The sequence below is a fragment of the Fusarium fujikuroi genome, chromosome FFUJ_chr03, assembly GCF_900079805.1.
Source record: "Fusarium fujikuroi IMI 58289 draft genome, chromosome FFUJ_chr03".
NCBI lineage: Eukaryota > Fungi > Ascomycota > Sordariomycetes > Hypocreales > Nectriaceae > Fusarium > Fusarium fujikuroi.
This window is the reverse complement of record NC_036624.1, coordinates 2,168,993-2,185,556: the sequence shown is the minus strand read 5'-3', so window position 1 is coordinate 2,185,556 and position 16,564 is coordinate 2,168,993. Positions and strand designations below refer to the sequence as shown.

The 16,564-nt window shown below is 43.4% G+C and overlaps 6 protein-coding genes; 2 read left to right on the top strand and 4 right to left on the bottom strand.

Annotated features, from left to right (window-relative positions):
* Nucleotides 1-574: 574 nt before the first annotated feature.
* On the top strand, nt 575-1,367 carry FFUJ_02793 (related to a putative low-affinity copper transport protein; the record flags this gene model as incomplete). XM_023574567.1 has 4 exons in its annotated part: nt 575-682; nt 733-916; nt 1,065-1,194; nt 1,250-1,367. The coding sequence occupies 4 exons, from the start codon at nt 575-577 to the stop codon at nt 1,365-1,367; spliced, it is 540 nt and encodes a 179-aa protein (XP_023427898.1).
* A 211-nt stretch (nt 1,368-1,578) lies between these two features.
* Nucleotides 1,579-2,861, bottom strand: FFUJ_02792 (related to coenzyme A diphosphatase; the record flags this gene model as incomplete). XM_023574566.1 has 3 exons in its annotated part: nt 1,579-2,249; nt 2,302-2,518; nt 2,658-2,861. 3 exons carry the CDS (start codon nt 2,859-2,861, stop codon nt 1,579-1,581), a joined length of 1,092 nt encoding a protein of 363 aa, XP_023427897.1.
* Nucleotides 2,862-3,830: 969 nt separating this feature from the next.
* FFUJ_02791 (uncharacterized protein) lies at nt 3,831-5,159 on the bottom strand (the record flags this gene model as incomplete). Its single annotated transcript, XM_023574565.1, has 1 exon — nt 3,831-5,159. The coding sequence occupies one exon, from the start codon at nt 5,157-5,159 to the stop codon at nt 3,831-3,833; it is 1,329 nt and encodes a 442-aa protein (XP_023427896.1).
* Nucleotides 5,160-6,512: 1,353 nt separating this feature from the next.
* On the bottom strand, nt 6,513-7,781 carry FFUJ_02790 (related to ERD1 protein, required for retention of luminal ER proteins; the record flags this gene model as incomplete). XM_023574564.1 has 2 exons in its annotated part: nt 6,513-7,639; nt 7,691-7,781. 2 exons carry the CDS (start codon nt 7,779-7,781, stop codon nt 6,513-6,515), a joined length of 1,218 nt encoding a protein of 405 aa, XP_023427895.1.
* A 1,792-nt stretch (nt 7,782-9,573) lies between these two features.
* FFUJ_02789 (uncharacterized protein) lies at nt 9,574-10,519 on the top strand (the record flags this gene model as incomplete). XM_023574563.1 has 3 exons in its annotated part: nt 9,574-10,093; nt 10,164-10,315; nt 10,376-10,519. 3 exons carry the CDS (start codon nt 9,574-9,576, stop codon nt 10,517-10,519), a joined length of 816 nt encoding a protein of 271 aa, XP_023427894.1.
* Nucleotides 10,520-10,563: 44 nt separating this feature from the next.
* FFUJ_02788 (uncharacterized protein) lies at nt 10,564-11,127 on the bottom strand (the record flags this gene model as incomplete). XM_023574560.1 has 2 exons in its annotated part: nt 10,564-10,875; nt 10,954-11,127. The coding sequence occupies 2 exons, from the start codon at nt 11,125-11,127 to the stop codon at nt 10,564-10,566; spliced, it is 486 nt and encodes a 161-aa protein (XP_023427893.1).
* Nucleotides 11,128-16,564: the final 5,437 nt, after the last annotated feature.

Here is a 16,564-nt window from a genome sequence, read left to right as displayed (position 1 = left end):
TAAATGAAGTATAGTAGGTACAGTTGCGGATGTCACCGGAGAGGCTGACATCAACCAATTACATATAACGAGACTTTACAATAAGATAAAAAGTAGGTATTCAGGATTACAGAGGAGAAATGCCTAATATTATATACTGATAATCATCAACAAATGATGGTATAGCCGTGGTAGAGCTCCCCGCAGTTCCGCGGCAGTTGGTCCTTGTTAGTCGTCGGGAAAGGTACAGTGGACGAAAGGGCTGTCGGAACGCCCCCGCCCTCTGTAATAGTACCTAGCCGAGACACTGTACTTTGGTCCACACACGTTTTACTGCATCAAACAATGTACCTTACCTCGCCCGACTGTCGCGTCATTCCATCACTCCCTTGTTATCACCATCGACCGACCTCTAACCACCATCTGAAGGGGTAGAGGGGTCCGCCTGATCCTGCGCACGTTTGAGCTGGTTTCATGAATTCCCAGCTGCTCTACTTACCTATATCAATACACTGGACCACCTCTTGGAAACTTCTGACTCAACTACAACATTTGTACCATAGCATCAAACGAACAAAACCACGATAACACGATAATGGATCACGCACACATGGACCACAGCGGCATGAGCCACAGTGGAATGGACCACGGAGATATGGATCATGGACACGGAGGAGGCATGAAGGATATGTGCAGCATGAACGTATGGTGCTATCTCCTCCTATCCATATGTACAGATGCTGACCATGGTAGATGCTGTTCACTTGGGACACCACCAATCTCTGTATCGTCTTCCGCCAATGGCACGTTCGCTCGACAACCTCCCTCTTCTTCTCTCTCGTCGCTGTGATTTTCCTCGCCGTCGGCTACGAAGCTCTCCGTTCCCTCTCGCGACAGTACGAAGAAGCCCTCGATAATCGCGTTCGAGCCGCACCCAGTAAGCTCCTCCTCTCCCTTCCAAGACCGCATAAATACATTTCCTCTTCGAGGAACCCCAAGAACAAAACCAGAATGTTGCTTTGTATCTCCTTGCCTTGTCTGTGTTACTCTCTGCGGGAAATTGCCCTGCTAAGTCTTCCCGTGAGGTCTTGATGTTCCCGTTACTGAGTCGACTCCCATCCTTGCAGGACAATCCCAAGGACAGGCCGATCAGCGTGCTCACCTCATCAAGGCTGTCTTATACGGCCTACAGAACTTTTACGCGTTCATGCTCATGTGAGTAGCCGAGTCTACTGTTGTGGTTAACAGCTCACAATTCTGATAAAACAAGGCTCATTTTCATGACGTACAACGGCTGGGTTATGGTTGCTGTTTCTCTCGGCGCATTTCTTGGATATCTATTCTTTGGAAAGCGAACTTCTGCTACCAAGGATAACGCATGCCATTAAAGGGGCTCAACGTTTATGAAACGGTCATGACGAACCTAAAGGACTGCGAAGTCTAAATGATTGCAATTGGAAACCTAAAGCTTGGCACTTTTCATCATAATCCACCACTATCAATGTTAAGCACTCTTTGCCTCTCTCTAAGAACCCTAGCAATATCGGAGTTAACATTCATCGATCTTGTTTCTATTTCTATCATATACCTTCAAAGTCTCTACATCTTTGACGCATCGCCAGGTTCAGTCCGCTTCTCTGGAATTTTCTCACCCAGGTCCCCCAAGCTATCCGCATGGGCAATGATCTCCTCATCGCCAAAGCTGACATTGTGCTCGAATCCAGGCTCCTGTGCATATGCAATTCTCGCTGCGTCCACCAATATGCGTGCCGTCATTCCCCAGACCTTGAATCTCCCATCTGGTTCCTCTTCTTTTTCTAGCTTATCAACCAAACGGCTCTGCTCGCTATCCCGCCGCGGCTTCGAGATGCTTTGATTGTTGACTGGGACGTAAAAGTTGTGCACCCGCCATGGGTAATCTTTCCATTGATTCCAGAACCCATCGTACCATTGCCCTTCAGGCAGCGTTTCACCCGGGGCGGGAGGCAGATCCTGCGCCTGGAGGAAATTGTAAAAGGGTGCACTGAAGACGGCGGCGACTTCGCGAGCATCGAGTCTGGGAATCATAGTTTCCTCAACCGTCGGTGCCGGTTCTCCTGCTGTGCGCTGGTCCGCATGGAGAAAGGCAACACATGGTCTCACGACGAGGTGTGTCCGAGCTAAGGAAGGGGGTAGATAGCAAAGATGCTCGACGCGGAAGGGTTTTGGAAGTTTGCTATCATCCATGGGAAGTCCAATTTCTTCCCAAGCTTCTCGGCGGGCGATTTGGACTGCGTAACAGAATTAATAATGAAGAATGGTAGCTGAGAGCACACGCCTTACATGGTGTCTCTTCAAGATCATCTGCCTTGCCTCCGGGAAAGGCAGCATGGCCAGAAAAGTTCCTCAGACTTGCAGCGCGCATGGTAATAACCACGCGTAAATCGCCGCGACGGTCAGCATACAGCAGTACCAAGACTGCTGCCCGCCTCCGAACGGGTAGACGATCCCATAGTGGGAATGGAGGGGGCTTGTATGCACGGAAACGAGCAATAGCGGCCTTGCGAGATATGATGTTGGTCAGTAATCGGCAGTAGATATGTGAAGAGTCGCTCAAGAGACGCATTGAAGCAGCAAGGTGTGAGATATGCGGACGACGAGCAGGGCACAGGTGAACAACTCAATTCGACTCAACTCACAGTGGACATTGCGTTCAAGGGCGACATGGTCAGAGAGTCATAATACAGCGACGCGTCTCCGTGATTGATCAGCTCCTCCCTGGCAGCTTTGCGGATGCCCTTCTGTAGCGCCTCAACCACGTCAGCGTCGGTGATGCTGTGGCTTTCAGTCTGCGTCTCAGTTGAGGTCTCGTTATTGATAGAGGCTCCTGTTTCGTAGATCATGATGGGTGATCAACGAGGGCCGAAACTCTAATAGCCCAGAGCGGACAAGCTCAGTCACTGAACCTGCTTCCTAGGTGACGGCTCACTATAAGAATGTATTTCCCCCCCGCTCTTTTGGTTAAGCAGTTGTTAGTCTAGAGGTAGAAGCCTTGGGAGGGAAGATAAGTAAACTACCTTAATAAGAGTTGCCTCGGTCAGGAAGCCGCTCCGGCTCCGGATCTTGAGGATCTGAGTCTGCGGGGGCGGGGCTCGGAAGACAACCAATAAGTCAATGGGTATGGGAAAACGGCCCGAGACAAGACGTATCACGGTTCTTATTAGGATTGATAGGCTACCTAGGTAATGGAGGAAAGAAACGCATATTTTAGTAATAACAGCAGCGAAGTAAAGCTATGCCATTTCAATGTGAGCGACGAGAATAAGAGGGAAACTCAGTACCTTATGGTTCTCGACACAAACAATTCAAGATTAACCCGGCCAGCTCGGCAGCTGCATCACTCACTTACCAGAATATCTCCCAGAAGCTCAAATTAATCAGTCAAACATACCATTATCAATATATGTCGCAGATTAATACTATGCCATCTGGGGTCAATTCTGAACCCAACACTAACTGATCCAATGGAAACAAGGTACAAGCTTAGCCTGGGTTTTATGATTGTTGCATTATATAGAGATAGATATTGAACAACTGTTTCATACAATCTCTTCTGAATCGCCAAGGCAGGAAAAATGTAATATAAAGAAACAACCAGGGTCTGCTGCCGAGTACCAAACCTGGGCCTTGCAGATCATTTTTAAAGTCGATTTCACTTTGCTCTCACATCTAGTTCATGTCTCATAGAGTAGTTGCATTAATCAAATACCATTTTGGGGGAATCTTGTGTAATACGACACGCCGCGCTCAAATGCAATGCCAAGCAGACCTCATTCAGTAAGTGTCACCCATGTCTTCCTTATACTCATGACTCAACGTCCAATCTCTTCCTCTGGGATCATCTTGATCTGAGTTCTGAGCTGAGTTCTTCTCCTCTCACCTCTTGCTTGAATCAACCTCGCTCCATCACGTGCATTTGAGATCAGGTCCTTGACCTGCACTCCTGTTCTTGACAAAGACTTATGTTCTGGTGATTTCTCTGGGAATTGTGGTATAGAACGAGGCTTTCCCAGTTCCATCGAGTTGCGTTCCTCACTTCTCCGCGCGAAGAAATCCTTGACGACTTCCCTCATTCTGCCATCATCTGCATAAAGCTCGTCTTCGTCATCGATTTCAAATGTACTGCGTGGCGGAGAAGCAACACTCCCAGTTTCTGATGAAGGAGGTATTGAAGGTGAGTATGGCCCCTTTGTAGGGTAATTGGCGGCCGTCAGAGATGCTCGGCTGGAGCTCGCGGACAAAGCCGAGTCTTTCCTTCGCGTAAAGAGGGATCTTGCCCCAACACTGAGACGTCGACTGAGTGAGGTGCGGGATCGTGCAAGAGAAGAAGCACCGTATATGGATTGCCGTTTGTCGTTGTTGGCCAATTTTGTGGCAATGCGATGATACTCATCCGCTGTTTCGAGGTCGCTGAAGTAGTTGTAGCATGACCCGGCCTGCCAATTAATATCTTCATCGAAGGGGTCTTCTAGGCTGGGAACTGGTTCTAATGCTGTCATTGTTGATGTTGCACTACTCAGGCGCTGTGTCTTAGCCACATGTAGTGATACAGATCTCCTTTGGGCTCTTGGTGATTCCGGAGACGTATAACTGTGATTGCTCAGCACGCTATCACAGTCTGGCTCGAGAGGAGGCATGCTGCTGTCAGAGGATCTTGGCTGATAGTCTGCGAGTGGTGTAGGCTCATCATCAAACATGGGTTCGTCCAAACAGATGCCGTAACCACTGGATGAGTCGTCTCGCATGGATTTAGGCGAAACAGAAGGTGAATACTGAGGTCGAGATATAGCGGACGTCCAATCAATACCAGGTCCAACGTCGTGGCCCGTAATCTGTTGAATTTTCTGAGATGATCTTCGTTCACGGAGTGAAGTGGTGCCCGATATACTCATACGCGATGCCCTTTGTCTTGTTAAAGCCTTGGGAACAATCACAGGGGGTTGCTGAGGTAATGCCTTGGGATCATTTCCTGGGCCTAAGGTTTGTGGGAAAGCACTGAATCTTGGTGGTGGTTTCGCCTTTGATGAAGTCCTGGAGAGTGTCGTTGGAGGTAGGGGCAAGGGCCTATTGCGATAAAGGTATGCATTTTGAGGTGGCAGTACGAGTTCGATACTGCTCACTGGGCGTGTGCAACTTGTCATATTGGTTGAATGTCCGCACTTGTCGATGGCCCGATCTTGTCGTTTGCTGTATAAGTCGGCCGCGTCGGGATATCGCAGGGTCAGGGCCCTGCATGCAGGATGACTCGTTGGCTTGCAACCCCGTGCTGCCAATGGTGGTCCCTCGAACGACAGAAGCTGGTCCACGATCTAATCTTGAAAGCGCACGGTGCCCTTTGTCTTGGACAAGTACTGCGAAATTCGAGCTGAACCCTCCAAAAGAATGGTCTATCCTTTGATATTACCTTGAGAGATCGATGTCGTCGAAATGACTGTGTTGTTGAATTCGAAGGAAGCACAAACAAAGCAAGTGTTAATAATGCGAGACGGAGGAAAAGCCTCGTTTTGCGTGGCCTTGAGTCGCCAACTACATCTTAAGACTTTCTCCAGGCAATTGTGAGTTTGAGCCGTCATAGTCCGGCGACGTGATCAGGCCTATAGGATCCCATTTCTATCCGGAGTCACCTGGGATTTAGCGGGTTGTGGCGGGAGGCTTGAGTCTAGGCTCAGTGAGTCGAGCGACACATATTGGCCAAGGCCGTGAGTAGCATTCCAGCAAGCTTTTCCCTTCTAAGTGTCTTGATTGCGAAGACTGACCGCCCAAGCCTCGCGAAGTGCTCACAAAGGAAAAAGTCGGTCTTTTCATCTTCCTTTTCGGTTAAGTGAACGAAGATCTCAAAGCATCTTCTGCATCTGGATGTGTGGCGGCCTGAGAAGCACGCACACTGCAAAAAGCCATAATCGTTAGAAGCCGTCTGGCCATGCCCATAAACAAGACAAGAGAAAGAAATAGAGACGACACTGCGACGTAGTCGCTAGAAGCCAGAGGGCGCCATCACACGCGCCAACGAGGCCGGTACCTCCAAGATTCACCACATTGTAACATTATGTGTTCCCGGAAGCATCGTCAACTTTCACCGAGTTCCAATTTGTCTTCAATTCGTTTGATATAGCTATATTTGTAATTAGATCGAATCTTGGTTCAGGAGGGGCCAAGCTATCACAAGTAGACGCGGGACGAGCCATCCGGGCCATGGTGGGAAGATCGTCAGGTCATAATCATGAATCTGTAAACTTTCCCAGCTACCGGGAATGGCCTCGTGGCAACGCAAGCCTTTGCCGGCCAAACCCTGATTCATTAGGGTATCTGGCCTAGCACGAAGCCTCAGCGAGGAATGTTGACTTGGCGAGGAGCATAGAATTAGGGGAAAGCGTCCAAATCTTGCCCAGAGGCGTGTTCGAGTATCAGCGACGCCGTAATTGCTATACAGCCCACCCTAGTTGACCGGGCTGACCGCCGTTTGGGTTCCCTGAGTAATTTTGTTGATGACGCACTTAATCGTCCTCATTATTTTTGCCTTGGTAATCTCCAAGTAGGATATCGTCGACTCCAAGGCCTGAAGAGTTGTTTCTCAACCATTCTGTCTCGACACGGAAGAAGATCCATACCCATCGACGGAACACTTCGAGGAATTCAATCAAAAAGATGCCTCCCTCTAGATCGCTGAACCTATCAAGACGTCCATTGAGCTTCATGGACCATGTGCATCTCAACATCAGATCCATGCCGATCACTAGATAGTACAGGTTAGGATACCTAAAAACAAGACGATCTCGCAGCCCGAAAGGATGAGTGGGTGATTCGCGATCTTGCTTCGGAGAAAAAAGGGTCATGTCCCAATCCTTGGCCACATCCCAATAGAAAGAGTACAGAGAGTTGATGAGTACAGCAACAAGCCAAGCTTTGTGAAGAGCTGCTTTGGAGTCGGGGTCTTCTGCCGACCTTTGCCAAGCACTGGTAATGAGCACGGGGAATGCAGTCGAATATTTGAGAGCGTTGGCCAGGTGCTGACCACCCCATCCCGTGGACTCCTTGTATGGGGCTCGCCGAACTCGAAAGTACTCGATCAAGCACTGGCGAAATCGTATTAAGCTCGGCACTCCCATAATAAATGGTACGAGCACTGTTCCTCCGCAATTGCGATCAGGTCGCTGCGTAGACGAACCTTCCGCCGAGAAGAACATGCATAGAGTAATGAAGAGATCTCCAAAAACCTTGGCATATGATGTCAACACATCCGCCAACAGAATATCCCCAAACTTGCCGTCCTGCGGCTCGGCAAGCCCGCCCAAGCTCACACGTCGCAAAGTTGCCAAGAATCTTCTTCTTCCTCCGCTGGGCAGATTCCTCAATGGAACAACGAACATAGCAATCAAAGCAGTGAGATATGTCAACGGCATCCACCCGAAAGCAACGACACGCTCAGGTATGCCCCATGTGCAAACCCAAAAGAGCGACACGGATAATGCGAACAACGCCGAAAGTGCAATAGCGAGGCGGTACGTCGAGCCATGGTGCGGAATATGTTGCGGCGATGCTCGACCGGGATATCGAATCAACTGCGGAACGTCGACGTTGAAGAGATAGAGACAATGAAGATTTAGCCCCCATCCCCAGACAGCTATCATCAGTTAGAAAAAGGCAATATGACCAGAATAGGGATCCTGCTCACCCAAAGTCGCAATAAAGCCAACACGGTAAGGCAAAGGAAAAGCCAAGCTGAAGGAGTCAAGCCCCGGGTCAACAGCCGGATCACCGTCCATTGAAGCGAACCGCCATCGAGCGAACGTCACAGGCTTATTGAACAGTGAGATGCGCTCAGGAGCGCAGAAGAATGAGTACAAAGCGACAGCGGCAAAAGAATGACTGGAAGGGTAAAGTTCATGAGGTTTTGCGACAGTCCAAGCTGTCCTCAACTTTAGGTGAGATTAAACATGAGCGGGTCCACACACTTTTTTCAGGGGTGTTTTGCGTCTACCTTATCCCTGATAAACGTCGGCCTTTTCTTATCAGGCTTGGCGATTTTATCTGTGCCACAACTGCGCGCCACAATTGTGCTGCTGCCACACTCACGACACGCGCGCGGCTGACATGATATTCCAACAGAAAACCCCACGCGCAGACGAACTCATCGAGACCCCACCAACCCTCCCCTCCCCACCACACCACACCACACCGTACCCACCCATGCCCACGTTGCTTTTGAGGTTGTTTGTTCGCGGAAGGATCATCATCCAGCGACGTAAAAGAGTTCTAAACGACACACGGAGGACTGGCAAGCGACAGTTCAGGGTGCAGCGGCTTCAAGCAGCTCGACATCCGCCAGCATGGGGAAGGATGAGGCTGTCGAGACCCTCGTCAGCTGCGGAACTTGGCAACCTGAACAGCTAGATCGACAGCGCTAGACTCTGAATTGTAGCCGCACTCCTCTTGTCAGGCCGTTGAAACAAGCCCTCTGGCTTCTGCAAGTCCACATATCTTTCTCGACGCTAACAAGCTCCAGCCCAGAGGCCCTAGTCCGGCCACAAGCGCTCCTCACCGTAGATCAAGGGGTTAAATCCGGCTTGATACCATTCGCTAGCCCGAGTTTTTGGAACTGCGAGGAGGTTGCGGAACAGCAACTCCCCTTGCCCCGGCAGACCAGGTCTCCATCGGAGGCATGGGACATACAGCAGCTTGCAGGTAGTTACAGTGTAAGATTGGTCTGCGGAAGTTTGCTCTTGTCACTTCTCCCTTGTCTTTTTTGTCGGCTCACTGGTAGGCTGGTCCTGGCGTAGGTAATACGCTATCGACCGATGGCCCAGCCAAGGAAGGTCTCTATCCGTTGGGGACTTGGGAAGAAAATCCTTTTCAATCATGAAATTATCCGGTTGAGATGGTTCGTAACCAATGAAGGACCTTGTCCCACCTGCCTACATGGGCTACCAGGCTGCGCAGACTGGGAAGAGGGGCATCATATTCGCTGATCTACGAGGGGAGTTTATGCAAATCAGAATCACATTCACATTAATAACATAACTGGCCCTCATCCGAAGCTGTCCATAGTTGGAATGCTCTTGCAAGGCTGAAAAGAAGGACGTGGCATTGGACGATTCGGTTTGTCTGGGTGCACCCCATTAATGACCTAAGACCAGACGCCACTGTCACCTCTCCAGTGGGAATGACACAATGGCTTCGGTTTCTTTGTTAACGGACCCTGGAAAATACAGAGACAGACCCAGCTTTTCTTTCTTGTGCTCCTGATGCCTGCCGATGAACCCGACACTCTCCCGCTCTCCCACCTCCCAGGAGCAGTAGCACCAGGGCGTGAAGTAAGGCGAGGTGTGGCTCAAATGCACCCGACAGATGAGAATCCTGGCGGACGCAATCTTCCTTGAGCTCAAGTCAAAAATTCGGCGGCACAATCGGCTGCCGACTGGAAGCCCCCCCATATAGACCAACCAGTCCGCTGTCTGACACATTGGGGGAACCCAACCTGCGGTTCTTCATGATATTCATGGATGCTCCATTATCCGGGTTCCTGGATCTAGAGGAATTCTAGCGGATCCGATCATCATGTATTCATCTCAGTCGCCAAGTTTTACCGCCGAATTCATCAAAGAAGAACCCGGAAAGCCAGTCCCCCAGAAGCCCGTCAGAAGAAGGGGCCTGAATGATCAGATAAAATGGGTGAAGGCGTGGATGTCAAAGTTACCTCAAGGGGATGAGGATTGGGACAACAACAGACCTTCGACGCTAGAGGACATTCTCCGTCTGCGTGATCGTTTGACCATCTCTCATGTTGAGTCGCGTCGAGACATGGACTGGCTAACTCTTCTCGAGACCTATGCTGCTGCCTCCAAAGACTTTGAGGGACGAGAAACTCAGCTTCACTGCATGGTAATGGTCGCAGCCTGTCACGTGGCTCATGATCAAGGCTGTACCATAAACGAGGTTATGGATGCCATGGCTAAATGCGTTACTGGAGGCAGTGATACTCTTAGATCCAAGCGATTTGCACTACCCAAGTGTGTACAGATTGGCGATGAACTTGCTAAAGTACTGGGACCACGGGCGTATGAGCTCCCATTGAGAGGTAGGCTGTCTTGAGCTCCCGCTCGATTTATCCGATACAAGATTCTTTGTTCTCACGATGTACAAACTAGTAAACTCGTATTTTACTTTTGGCCAGCACTTTACCGTCGAATGCTTCCCGATACTGCGCAGAGAGTCTGCTTTTGCGCATCGTCCAAACAACAAACTGCCCTCAGACTTACTCCGAATTCCAAATCTCGTCTATGAACTCTGTGACGGGAAGGTTAGGTAGGTGACGGTGTCACGTCACTCCTGTGTCGATTTTTGGACTCACAATCGGCAGTCTACACCAAATCGAAAAGGCCCTAGAGCCAGGCGGTGCGAAGGCCAAGGCGAGATCGAAGTCACAGACGAAGTCGAAGGCGAGGTCGACGGGAAGCCCAGACAGCACCTGGAGTGTCGTTTCGAGCGCGGATACGGAACATGATATGATACATATCATGAAATAGAACTTGTCGTTTGTCGGAAAGTCTATATGGGTTCCAGATGGAGAGGGATGTAGAGGAACCTTATGTGTCCTCCTTGAGCTTTGAGCCCCGTTTCCCGGAGATGAAGGGCAGATGCTGGTTCCCACGTCTCCTTCTGCGAAGACCGTTTGTCTCTGGAAACGAGCTCAACATCGTATTTTGTGTTTCCGAGGGCCACGACAACTGCAGTATACCCTTTTAGCAATGTCGAAGTGTTGCCTTTTTCGAGACGAAAAGCCTGGGGGCTAATCTCAGGCATTTTGAGATCTTTAATGACCATTCCGAACCCTCTGGCCCACGATTTGAGATCCTCTTCCTGCAAAGCATTAACATGTGATGAAACCAGGGATTTAAGTTACTCCATGAAAAAGAATAACGGAAAGGCGAATATTACCAGATCTTGTAACAAAGCCTCACACAGTAGTCCACATGACTTGGGTAAGCCATAAGTCAACAACCCTTCTTTCTTCTCAACGGGAAAGAGAGTCAAAACTTCTGTCGTTGCGTCTTGTTGTAGAGCCTGCACACGGGGGCTTAGAGGCATCAGCCTATACAAAGGAGTTGTCATGCTTGGGTACTTTCATTGCATAAGTTGTGTGCCGCCAAGGAGAGTTAGAAGACAGCCGGGACCTACAGAAAAAGGCACAGTCAACCTGGACTACCTTAACAATTACTGCATCCGTACACGACACGTTAGGCAGCTACCTTGAGAAATAAACCGGGGTGCCTCAGGCTTCACGGCAGATCAGATCGTCCGCCGGGGATTCAGGATCGATGCCGTGGTGATCCCCTATCCGATGACAACCTGGCTATATGGGTGTCGGGAAAAGAGAGAACTTGTATCGTGGATTTTTCTCACCCAAGTATGTACTTTCACGCTTCTTGGCAGCCTGGGAACCCTCAATGGCGGCAATGCTTGTTCTGCGAGACAATTACTGGCCTTTGCTATACCCACGCCAGGCTTGCCGAGAGAGAAGAAGAGCCCCAGCCCAACCGTTGTAGGACGGATCTTTTCTTCCACCAGCACGCGATGGCTGCATTGTTTCCGCTACTCAAGTAAATTAGATAGAACTAGTGATGCAGAATTTTCTTGGTTGAGTCCGAAATGCATCATTTAAAAGGCTGCAGGCCTGGAATTAGTCTGCAGACAAGTGAGACGAGAAGCTAGTCAATGAGGCGTGAGCAAGTTTCCCCCTCGTCATGCCTCTCGCAACCTTTCTGGAATATCGTTGCGGCCTAGATCTACGATGCCTGAAGATCATCTTGGTCAGGTTCTAGAAGACAACGTTTTGTGTATCTAGCCTTGCCTCATTCGTCTTTAGCTCTCCAACCTCGCTGCCTTCAAGTTTCGCAGAATATCGCCATTCAGTTCCTTTCAGTTGAGATGAGCCTCTGGAGAAATCAGACTCGCAAGCTTATCCAAGTCCGTTAAGTTTATGACTTTGCTAAGTAGATAAGCATGTCAATATTGTCCACTTTTTCGTCAAGCGTGTTTGTGTTTGTGTTAGCTTTCGGCTCTAACGTGATCGCCCGGAAATGAGGTATTGGCCCACTCCTTCTTTGAACGGATGTGATGCCAGCCTCAGATCTACTCTAACTCTAACGTCCCCCACCCAAAGACTGGCCACCCCTACAGACTAGCCACCTCAGCTAAAACACCAAAAACCTAATATTATAATCAATTAATAAATTATTATAACACTACATTTTTTATATTAAATAAAACTTCAGTTAGTAAATATTTATATAGAAATTAATATAAAGATCTTTAAGTTTTAATTTCTTAATCTTATTTATTATTCTTTTTAATTATAAAGTTTTTTATATTTATTTATAAGCTTTCTTTATTACTAAAATCTTTATAAACTTTATATTTAGGTTATAAATAACTTTTTTATACTATTTTAGTTAATTTTTTTTATTTTCTTACTATAAAATACTTATTTCTCTATTTTATTACTTAATATTAAAGTTATAACAGTTTAATTAACTGCTAATCTTCTTAAAAAGTAGCCTAATAGTTAGATCTTATATTATAGAAGCTAAGATTTAGCCTAAAGCTTACTAAAGTTATATAGATAAATAAGGAGTCTTTAGAAGACTTAAATCTTACTCTTTTACTAGTAAATTTACTGTAATAACAGAAGAAGATATCTCTATAACTATTAAGTTTATTAAGACCTTTATTAGGTTTATAGGCTACAGTCTAGTAGCTTTAAAGCCAGTAATTATATTAAATTTTATAATAGCTTCTTTCTAAGCCTTATTATAAGTATATAGAAATATAATCTTACTAATATAATTATTATTAAAGATAGAAATAAGATCTAAAAGAAGATAATAATATACCCTCTTTAAAGAACTAAAAACTGTAATATCTAGTAGCTAAAGGATATAGAAAGTATAAGTAAAAAGAAATAATAGATATATATTATTATTATAATATTTCTAAAGGAAATCTTTTATAATATAACTTCTATAGCTATTAAAAATAAGAAGTTAAGGTTTATTTTTTTTTTAGGCTATATTAATAAAATAAAGACTTTTCTTAATTAAACTAATATTAATTTATTGCTTATCTAGCCCTTATTACTATATATAAATTTTTAGTCTTTTAGGAAGTTTAAATTCTTAGGGAAATATTATTATTAGACTGTTTTCCCCTTAAAAATAACTATAGGTCTTAGGACCTTCCTGATTACTAAAATATACTTAAAAATTATAATTTAGATATAAGAATTAAGCTAATAAATAAGTATTAACTTCTTTAACTAATAACTAAAAAATAGACTGTTTATTTTTATTTCTTTTATTATTTTAATTTTATTAATATTATATCTATTTTCCTGCTTAATTAGGCATATTGCTGGCATTATAAGGAGTATAAAGAATGCCTTTATTTGTTTGAAAAACTTGTGTATTGTCTTTCTTCTAGAAGAGGGGAAATTCTATATTTAAATCCCTTAACTTCCGGCATCTTGCCAAGGTTTTACCTAAATATAAGCAATTATTTTATTCTCCTAATCTAATATCCCTCTTTAGTGTATAACAATTCTAATAGTAATATACTAGTCTTAAAGATTTAAGTATTATATTATATTGCTTTGGCGAGATATCGGTAGACTGTTATAAGGTGGTCTATACTTATATTATTTTAGTAACTAGATTTTAGTATTTATATTTTTCTGCCCTACTAAAATTATTAGTCTTTAATAAGCTTTTATTAATATCTTATTTACTTATCTTTAAAATTCTTTAGTTATAATTTCTAATAATTTCATTACTATATCTTATATTAACTTCTATACAAACATTCTCTAAGAGTTTATCTATAATCTAGAGGTTTAGCTAATTAATCAGTCCCCTGGCAAGATCTTATGTTTTTATTGCATCTATAATATCTACTGCGATCTCTCTCTTTAATACTGTATTAGCCCCTTGCTAGAGTGTTGTGTTTTCTGTGCTAATAACTGAAAGAAGTGTGGCTTTATATGTATTTCTCTATCTTAATTATTAGGTCTTTGCTGACATTTTGCCGGTTCCTTATAAGTACTTTAGTGCAGTTTAGGCTTATTACCTGGCAATTAAGTGCCTTTAGGATCGTTTTGCCAATAAGGAATTTAATCCTACTTAGGTCTAGTAGGCCTATGCTATAATTAAGTCTTATAGCATAGCTTGGCGAGTAGTTGCTAACTGTATATATAATCCTGCCTCTAGTAATAGCAGTATTCTGGCTGCTATAATTTAGTCTTAAGATATTATATCCCTTTAGGACCTTTAGGCACTTTAGTGCCTTATTTTTATATATTTTTTATTAAGGCTTCTCTAACTTCTTGGCTAACCTGTTTCTAGGGTAGTATTAAACTTACTCCTAAGGAAGTATCTGCTTGGGTTGCCTCTATAATGCCTCTCTATACCTGTAATATCTCTGCCGCAACCTGCCTTTATTTGGCAATCTTTTGCCTAAATACCTATAAGGATGTTTCTATTAAGGGCAAGGGGACCTATAATAAACTTCTATCTGCATTTAAAGTTAAGCCAGCTCTTTATACTCTACTTAATAAGCATTTAGATAATCCTATTCCTAACGTTTTAGTTGCTTTTACTAATATTACTTCTATTAGTTATTCTGGCTAGTCTATTCCTGCCTATTACTAAGGCGCTGCCAAGCCTTCCTATACCCTTAAGTAATTTAGCTAGGGGTTTTTAGTTCTCTAGTCTTTATTATATAGTTAGTATTAGTTATATAAGTATTTACTAAGGCTTTACCCCTTTTATACTTTAGTGGTTTTTTAGGGGTAATAAATTTAAATTAAATCTTTTAGGTATCTATTCTATTATATAACTTAATTTAAAATAATTTCTATCTACTATCTAATTACTATAATTTTAGTAAACTTTAGTTACTTAAGAAAATTTTAGAATTTCTTACTAGTAAGGTTTTTAGTTAGGCTATTAGCTATTAGCTAAGTTAATAAAATATATATTATATTTACTGTCCTATTTACTACTTTTTATCTTAGCTAATAGTTATAGATCTATATATATTATAGCTTTATATATAGCTTAACTAATTCCTCTTTAATTAATTAAATAGTTTATAAGTTATTATATTAAATAGTTACCTTTAGTAGCTTAGCAAGGCCTTACTGAAAGATCTTATCTTCTAGATTGATTTATAATAAGGATATAAGCTGGCTTATAAAGATAGCCTCTTTGGCTGCCTGTAATAGGGCAAGTAATTCTGCCTCTATAGTAAATATTATTATAGTATCTTGCTTATTTACTTACTAGCTTATTACTTCTCTAAATAGTTATATAGTAAAGGCTTATAAGCTTTAACGGTCTACTAAGTTATTAGCAAAGCTTGCATTTAAGGCTATAAGTAACCTATTAACAGTAAAGTTATTATCACTTTTAAATTAAAGGGCTAAGTCCTTAGCTTAAGTAAGATACTATAGTGCTCTATCTGCCGCCTTATAATATTATAGTTTTAGGTTTTAATTAAATCTTACTAATCGGCTAGCTATAAAGGCAATATCTAGGCAAGTTATTACTGCAGTATATATAATAGTACCTACTTTCTATTAGTAACTATTTATACTTTTTAGGCTTAATAATTTAGTATATAGTAATAACTCTTCTTATGCCATTAGGATAACTACTCTATATTTTAGTAGGGGGTCTAGAAGTAATTATCGCATTTTATCGATATATACAGCTTAGGAGAGCCATAAGTAACAGTTCGGTCTGTCCCTTACGACCTTAATGCCTAAAAACCATTATAGGGTCTTGCCTCCTTCAATATAATATATCTCTTGCAACTTCTTTATTAAATCTTTTGCCTTTTCTTCTTATTCCTTCAGGTAGCAGAGGATACAGTTATCTATATAGAAGAAAAATACTATATTGCCTTAAACCTAATAACAGTCCTTACTAAGTACTCGGCAAAATCCCATATATAATAGACCTTTCTTAAAGTGTTTTTGCTATAAGAGAGGTAACCTTTAGAGTCTATATAATGCCTTTTGTAGCTTAAGGACTATACCGGGTTTTTAGTAACCTATTGGCATTTTTATATATATATCTTTATCTAATATTAATTATATAAATGTATTAACTGCATTATACTGGAGTATCTTATAGTTAAATCTAGTTATAATTGCTATTAGAACCCTAAAAGATATTTTAGCTAGTATAGCTATATATATATCTTAGCTATCCTTTACCTGTTAGTCTCTCTAGACTATTAATCTTGCCTTAATTTTTAGGAATCTTCTATATTTATCTAACTTATAGATATATACCTAGTAATATTTAAGTATTTAGTGACTCTTTACTGTAGTCTTAGCTACTTTTATTTATAATTAAGAGAGTTTATAGCTCTCTAAATAAGCTTCTTTTACCTTTTAGATTATATCTCGATATAGATAACTTTTTATATTAATATATAAACTAAGGAGCCTCTCTAGGAGCTTCTAATATATACTGATATAAGGCCCCTT